Source organism: Meleagris gallopavo, chromosome 6 (genome assembly GCF_905368555.1).
Source record: "Meleagris gallopavo chromosome 6, MGAL_WU_HG_1.1, whole genome shotgun sequence".
Lineage (NCBI taxonomy): Eukaryota > Metazoa > Chordata > Aves > Galliformes > Phasianidae > Meleagris > Meleagris gallopavo.
In genome coordinates, this window is record NC_139409.1 from 47,290,110 (window position 1) to 47,298,549 (window position 8,440).

The following is an 8,440-nucleotide window of genomic DNA, read 5'->3' on the forward strand; positions in this document are numbered from 1 at the left end:
TTCCTGAGATCTCCTTTCTTTTTTCTTATTGCATGCCCCCCTTCTCAACAATACCATTCATAAATGGGAAACACTCCATCTTGGAATTAATTATCTTTTCTGTTACTGTCCAAAGGCATTGGAAAGCTGTTCCAAAGTTTGACTAATCTATTGGTTAGAAAACATGAAATGAAAGGCATTTAAGCTAGCAAAATATCATTGAAATTAAAGGAGGACTGAAAATGCCTATTGTATCACTTGAGTTTGCTGCCAAAATGAAGTCTCTGTGTAGAAGGCATCAACCCAGATGGTACGTAACTTTTAGTAATTATTGCCACTTCTCTAAACAGAGGGAGTAATTGATACTTCGTCTCATTTAAGTTTTTTCAGACATCTTAAATATAATTGTTGGGCTTGGAAGCATTTCTCCTGCTTCGCTCATTGCTTGAAGACATGACCACGCATGGAACCAATTGTGCTTTGGCGTTACCACAAACCAGCAGTGTCACGGTAGCAAAACACTACGATGGAATTAATCAGAAGCGGCGGACAGACGCGGCGCTCCGGCAGCTGCTCAGGCAGCACGGCCGAGCGGGAGCCTTTTAGGAGGGCGTGCTGTGCCGGTCCGCGGACTCCTCGGCACCAACGGCGAACCGAAGCGGCACCGCACCGAGGCAGGCCCTGCTGCCGGAGGAAGGCGGCGCTTGGCCGGGGCGCCCCGCCCGGCCCGGGAAGTGAAAGCGAAATACGCAGCGGGCGGGGCGGGGTTTGTGCGGTGTGACTGCCGTCCTGATCGCCGCGCCGATGTCCCACGGGCCGAGAAGGGGACGGGAGGAGGGGGAGGACGGGGCGGCGAGGGGCAGCCAGGCGCGGCACGGGAGCTTCCACGACTCTGCGGGCGGCGGCAGGAGCCAGGGCCGGCATGAGAGGAAGAGGAAGAAGCAGGAGGCGCAGCAGCTGCAGAAGCTCCAGCACCTGGAGTCCTTGTAAGGAGGGGAGGCCGTGCTGCGAGCCCACCCGGCGGGGAGCGGGGCTCGTCCTTCGGGCACAGCGAGCGTTCTGCCGCTGGATAGGCGCGGGCCTGGCGAGGCCCAACGCTCGGCGGGTGGCGGAGTCCGGCTCCGGCACCCCGCCCTCCTGCGGGGCTCGGGCAGCTGCGCCGAACCCCGGCTCCTTGCCTCGGCCCCGTGGGTCCTGAAAGCGGTGAGAGCGAGCCTTTCAACTCTTAACCTTTCCAGCGCTCTGCTCTGGGGGCTTTGCTTGTCACCAGTTGGTCAACTCGGGTCCCCGGGGCTGAAAACAGGGCAGAAATACACGGGTAGCTTGCCTGCGCGTGTCTAGCTGGGAGATCTGTAGAGCCCGTTTTTATACGTAAGCTGGTCTGTTCTATTTGAGGAGCTGACAGGAGGCCTGATGGCGGCTGCAGCTCCTCACAGGGAGCGGAGGGCAGCGCCGAGCTCCCCGCAGAAGCATTCATAGGAGATGAGTGCTGCAATATGGCAAACGCACGGCAGTTTGAGAACACGGGGTCTCAGCATGCTTGCATCCCGCTCTGCTGCAGATGGTTACTGATGAAGTAAAATTGAAGGGAAAACGGGAGGTGAAAATTATAACTCCATCCCACTGAGGTACTGTATTTTGTCAATGATTTGTTTGTGCTGAGCTACAGAGTAACAACATTTCTATTGCTTTTCAGCTACGAGAAACCTCCCCCAGGGCTAATTAAGGTTGGTACCTGTACTGCCGTACATCTTTAGCTTTACAGGTGACTTTCAGAGACTGTCTTTTAGCCTTAGTATCCTAGTTAAAGGGACTAGGATACCTATATAAATCACAGAGACAATTGCTTCCTTATTTGCAAGCGAACCTCTTTGACTCCTTAAATCTCAAGCAAAATGCCCGGAGTCAAATAGGATGATAGTGGTTCCTTCACAAAATCTTAGAACAGAAAACTAATGTAGTACTTTGGGTACACGGAAATCATGGATGGTGAAGCGTATTTTCAGTTTGCGTGGCTTCTTTTCAGGATTCTTCTCCATTGCTTATGTTCAAAATACTTGTGTAAAAACGCTTTCATAGTGATTATTGTTGTTGTCGTCGTCAAATGTATGTAATGAAACCATAATCTGGTGTTTTTAATCCCCAATATACTTCTTCATGTTGTTAAGGCTATTTCTAATTCTTATGTTTTGTTGCAACAAAGAGGAAGTCTCAGCTTCTGCTAATTTTTCAATTCTATCATTTATTGAAAAAAATTGCTAGAATAAATGGAGAGGAATAGAAGTAGTATGTCCAGAAAATCTGAACTAGGAAAGGGCCAGGGAGAAAGACCCTTGTTGTGTTGCAAGAAAAATAAACGTTAGAGAAAATAGTTTCCATATTAAATGGAGGCCTGTACACTTGGAATATTGATTCTTACAAAGGTGGGCTGTTCCTGTTGTTGTTTTTGTTTGTTTGCTAAGGTGATGATATTGTCTTTATCTTCTTCCATAGGAGGAGGAAACAAAACCAGAAGACTGCATACCTGATGTACCAGGCAATGAAAGTGCACGAGAATTTCTGGCACATGCCCCAACAAAAGGGCTTTGGATGCCTTTGGGAAAAGAAGTCAAAGTTATGCAGTGTAAGGCTGAAAATGTTCCAGATGTCACTGGATCTTCATATAGCTGTCTTTTTACACTGAGGGATGGCAGGATGTGTGGTGGACAGATGACAGGATCCAAATAGTTTGGCATCATGTTGATATAAGACAATGAACAGATAAATGCAATAGCCTTCTGTTTTATGGAAGCTACATTTATCAATGTAACACTTCTCTCCCTCTCTCTTTTTTTTTTTTTTTTTCCAAAACTGAAAATATTTTCCATAAGTATGCTTCGTTAGGTTTTGTTTAAATGCTGGTCTGGCTCAGAGATGCACTTCACTTTTGCTTTTTTTTTTTTTTTTTTTCTTTCCCAAGGTTGGAGGTGTAAACGCTATGGACACAGAACAGGGGATAAAGAATGCCCTTTCTTTATTAAAGGCAATCAGAAACTGGAACAATTTAGAGTAGTGAGTACAAATGCTGCATTATTATTGCTTGTATTTTTGACATTGTTGATGAATACTATTGTAGGTGAAGAGAAGCCTGATAGATGATGATCTGTTAAGGACTTTTCCTCTGTCTCTAGTTCAGTATAGAGGCCAAAAATCTCCTAATAAAGAAAAAGCTACAGATGTGGTTGGATGTTTGGCTGCTTTATAAAAAAATCTATTCTGCAAGAGGAAAATAATTAATATTTAAATTGGAAATCTTCAAGAACCTCTTTCACCTGTCATATTCAGTCAGTATTTACAGCATCAATTTTTGTAATAAAACATAACAGATATGTTTAGTAAAGCCTGAGCTGCCTGTTACAGCTGTTTCAAGCCTTCTGCTGTTACTGACCAACCATATCATGAAGCCTATTGTCTAGGTGTGTAATCCATCCATTGTGTGCTATTCTGATCTTTTGCTATGTGAGACTGCATCTTTGTTTTTCAGATTCTTTCAGTGTGGCTTCTTTTGCTTTGCACTGTTAAAATATATTTTAAGTTATCATCGCTTTGTGTCTTATGTTTTTCTTTCTATCTTTGAAAAATGGAATCCAGGCTCTTTCTGTCCAGTAAGAATGCTGCTGCAAACAGTTTTTTGACTCATATTTGTGACCAGATTGCCTCTATTCTTCTTTTTTTTTTTCATGCTTCTCTGTTGCATGTTGTGTTATGTCAAGGCCCATTATAGTCCATTCCCACCATCTTTCATTTGCTACTGAAATTTAAATTCCCACCTTGATCAGCATCTGATACCATTTCTCTGTCTGTTTGTTTGCTGAATCTTCCAACAGAAATGATAGCCTCAATTCTTTCTGTTGCATTCTTGCTTGGCATGAACTGGCCTTAAATATCTGCAAGATTTGCTATCTTCCTTCACAACTATCTTTTGCTGCAATGCCTATTCAATTTAAAAATAACTTGGTTAAGAAGCAATAGTAATAGTACATAGTACATAAGGGCAGTTCCAATTTCCAGTACATAGCAACTGTATTGCCATGTGTTTGTATCAGGTGTTTTAAAATATGCTGTCAGAGTACTGTATTTTGAACTCTATTTTGAATTTTGATACTCTGTTTTGAACTTCAGTATTCCTTCTGTGTCTAGCTAGCCATTCCTACAATATATGTTGGGGACCTCTTAGTCAACTGTGACTGGAGAGGAAAAGCAGTAGTATACCTAAGGAGAGCCTCCTTCATCAGTGATGTAACTAAGTAAGAAAGTAAAAATCAGTCCACATTAATGAAGCTCCTGTTTTTCATTTTAAAGGCACATGAAGATCCAATGTATGATATAATAAGGGAAACGAAACGTCATGAAAAAGAAATGAGGTAAGTGTGCCTCTGCAGTAAAATGCATTTTCAGTTTGATTTGATAACATGATTCTGATTTAGGGTTTGTAGTTGAAATGCTGATATATTAACCTCACCAACCAAACATTTTTTAATGACAGTTTCTTTGTATTATAAGAGATTAATGCATTTCTGCTTTCTCAGTAATCATGCTGCCTACTTCCTGCCTCTTTAATAGCTTCTACATTTGTTCCCAGAACAAAATTCAAAGAGGAATCCTTCATTTATACCATAACGTTTAGGTACTTGGATCTTATTCTGTTTTAGGTCTAATAAAAACATTTTTTTTCATTGGCTTCACTAGTTGTTTTTATGTCAAGAATCTTTCAGTAGACAGGAAAGGATGGTTTTAGGAAGTTAGCTCTAGGCACCGAATTCTGTTCCTTATGTGAGGTCATTGTTCAGTATATACAGCAAGTATCTCTCCACATTTGTCAGGAATTTGTGAAAGCTCAAAGAAAGAGTATTTGTCAAAGATACCTCTGCATCTGCCCAGGCAGCTTCATTGACATCATCTCTTTATCAACAGGACAATTGCTTTCTTGATATTATAATCCCAGTATGCACCTTTGTGTGCATAAAGTTAAAACTTCTTACAGTGGTTTGGTGATGGCTTTTGTCTCTGTATTCTGTGCTTAATTAAATTACACTGACTGCTCTGAAAGTAATGCCTCCTGTTTTATTATGTTGGCCACAACATCAGAGGTGGATGTTGGTGGTATGGCAGTAGAGACTGACCCTTACAACCGATATTCCATTACACTTTGTTGCTGTGAAACTGATGGCAGCAGAGAAGCAGTTTGACAAAATGGTCTGACATAGAAATGCATCTGAAGCAAAGGCGTGGAATTGAATTTCTCTGTGCAGAAAAATTGACACCCACTGATGTTCATCAATGCTTGCTGAATGGTTACGGAGATCAAACAGTGGATGTCAGCACAGTGAGGTAGAAGGTGGTACGTTTCAGCAGTGGTGACGGTGACATGAAAGACAAGGCGCATTCTGGACAGCCATGCACAGCTGTCACATCACAAAATGAAGAGCATCTCGATCAGTTCGTCCACATGAATTGGCATATTAGAACCAGGGAGCTGTGTACAGAGCTGAACGTTGCCTTCAATGCACTGGAAACGATGGTGGAAACTTTAGAATGTTGCAAAGTTTACATCAGGTGAGTCTCATGAATGCTCACACAGGAACAGAAAGAACGCTATGGAAGCTTGTCAGGATCTACTGAACCAATACAAGACTGAAGGTGACAGTTTCTTGGATTGCATCATTACTGACAATGAGACATGATGTCTACACCACTACAAGCTTAAGTCAAAATGATAGTCTGTGGAGCAGAGATGTGTGAACTCCCATCAAAGAAAAAGTTCAAGATGCAGCCGTCAGCAGGTAAAGTGACATGCACTGTCTTTTGGAATAGGAAAGGTATAGGTAAAGCTTCTGGATTTTTCTGGGACCTGGACCAACCATCAACTCTGATGCTATATTGTAATGATGACTAAGCTGATGACTGGAACTTCTATAGTCACGCCAGAGAAGAAGACAACCCTTGTCTTGCAACATGATAACACCATGCCACATTCCAATTTGAAGACCATGAAGCATGTTGCCAGTCTTAGATGGTCTGTCCTACCATGCCCACCATATAGTGTGGATTTAGCACCTTCAGATTTCTGTCTGTTTGGGCTAATGAAAGGTGGACTGTGTGGGTAAAATGTTCACAGCTACTCTGATGGCATCATTGCTAGGACTCCTTGGGTGCAGATTTAAATGAGTGTGTCATGCAGGCCCTCATTCTCTGCTAGCAAAAAATGAATGGCTGATGGTGGTGACTATGTTGAAAGATAGTGTTTTGTAGCTTTGTAAAATTTGCTCTGTCAAATAGTTTTATTGTGCTCCTTTTAACTTATTGTAGTTAGTTTCTGTGGGAATAAACAGGAGGCATTATTTTCAGAGTGACTTATTTACATATTGTCAAATATGCTAGTTTGTGATATTCCATGGGATGGAAAGTTGTTGAATTAAACGTGTGTATCTCAAAAGAGGTTGTCATCAGTCTGAAAATTGTAATGGGAATTGTAATTCAGCAAAAGAGTGCACGTTCCCCTGCCCTTTGCATGCAGCTTCCATTTCCCAAGCTAGGAAGGAAAGAGATGAAATTAGAATAAATTGTTACAAGGAGAGTCTGGAAAGGATTCTCACTCATATTTTTTAAACACAGGATACAGCAGCTGAAGCAGCTCCTTGAGGATTCCACCTCAGATGATGACAGCAGTGATGAAGATGATGAAGACAGCAGCAGCTCCACTTCCTCAGATAAACACAAGAAAAAAAAGAGAAAGAAGGAAAAGAAAAAAAAAGAAAAGAAGAAGAAAAAGAAGAGAAAGCATAAATAATCTAAATCTAATGAGAATGACTGATAGCAGTCATTGTATGCTCATTGACCTCCCCTCACTTGTGAACTGCCCAGAAAGATCCAAAGAATTAGGAAGAAACTACTAAAAGGGGCTTTTTAAAACCGAGACATACAGATGGATACAGGTAGCATCCTTCACTGGCTCTTTTTTCTACCCCTCTGCAGTGCTGCAGCCAGAAAAAGGAGAGCTACACTGAACGATACACAACCATACTTTTTTTTTTTTTACCATAAAACTTGTGCAAAGCATTATCCAACTTGGTCAAATTGCTGTGACTGCCAGCAGAAAGCCATCGCTACCATGGTGGAAGAACTCAGCAGACTGTCTGCTGAAGCATGTTTTCACCACATAGTCATTTAATTATATACAAAGCCTCATTGCAAGTGGGCTGCAGTTTGCACTGCACTGGCAGTTCACTTACAGTAAGGTACTGTTTAATTTTTTCTGCATACTGCCTGTGTTTTGAAGTCCACTGCACTTAACTTGCAGCTGGGGAAATAACAAACACTGCTGAAGGGGGAAAAATGTCAATCAAGGGAATTGGAGACAAAACCAGAGTGAGTTTTTTTTTTTTTGTTAGCAAAAACTCAGTGTGATTGCAGTAGACACAGTTCTATGATACCTAGAGCATTCCCTAACCTCTAAGACTGTGAGCCAGCTGTGATGATGCTAGATGCCAATTTTACTGTTAGGGGTTGTTTTTGATTATTTAAAAAAGGGAGTGGTGATTCATGGTGGAAATGGGAAAAATGCATTTCTACATATACTTCAGTATCAGTTGTTTTGATACATTTGATTTTTTTTTTTCCTTTTAAAAAGGCTTAAGGAAGTGAATTCCAACTTATGTTGTATGTTTATTAGAACTATTTCATGTAGTAGTATTGTATGAATCATCCCAGAAGAATATAAACATCTAAAGAAGTTTCCAGACGTGCTTGTAAGCTACAGAACAGTAGCAAAGAACATGTATTCTTCCCTTCTTCCTACTTACAAGTTCTTTCTTTTAAATGATGTTCCAAGATAAACTTGACTGGAACAATTGAGATTGTGGTAAGTTGTTAGAGTAAATTCTCTCTTTTTGAAAGAGATAAATGTACAGCAGTACGAAGCCGTGACTTGAACACCTAAATATTCATTGGTGCTCTGCAAAATTAAAAATAGAATTGCTCTGAAAGGAGTAGGTAAGATCTGATCTCATTCAGAACTTAGTCTCTGTATTTATGCTTATATTAAAGTACAGTGAACATCAGTAACCAGTACCAGCAAAACCAAGACATCATACACTCAAGTGCACTTCAGTTTTTTGGTAGTGTGTTTGTTTTTTCCTCCTTCACCCAAGACTTTGAAAGAGAGACAGGAACATATTAAAAAATGTGTTTTTTCCCTTCTGCATATCTAAGCTGTTTAGTAAAAACAAAACTCCATTCCTTGCCAGTCATTCACAATATGAGTGAAAGTAAGGTAGACAAGACCTATTTAAAAAAAAAAATCCCTCAATCACATTTGAGACTTTACATCTTTAGTAAAGTCAGTGAAAACACATTCATTGATAAAGGAGTTGAACAGCTTGCAATTTAAATATTGCTATATCCTGGCAACCTTAGAAAGAGT

At 41.1% G+C, this 8,440-nt stretch overlaps 1 protein-coding gene across 1 annotated transcript; it reads left to right on the plus strand.

Annotated features, from left to right (window-relative positions):
• The first annotated feature begins 730 nt into the window (after positions 1 to 730).
• RP9 (RP9 pre-mRNA splicing factor) lies at positions 731 to 8,006 on the plus strand. The gene is made up of 6 exons (XM_019616788.3): positions 731 to 965; positions 1,676 to 1,706; positions 2,473 to 2,602; positions 2,939 to 3,030; positions 4,321 to 4,382; positions 6,634 to 8,006. The coding sequence occupies exons 1-6, from the start codon at positions 784 to 786 to the stop codon at positions 6,806 to 6,808; spliced, it is 672 nt and encodes a 223-aa protein (XP_019472333.2). The 5' UTR covers positions 731 to 783; the 3' UTR covers positions 6,809 to 8,006.
• The last annotated feature ends 434 nt before the right edge of the window (positions 8,007 to 8,440 follow it).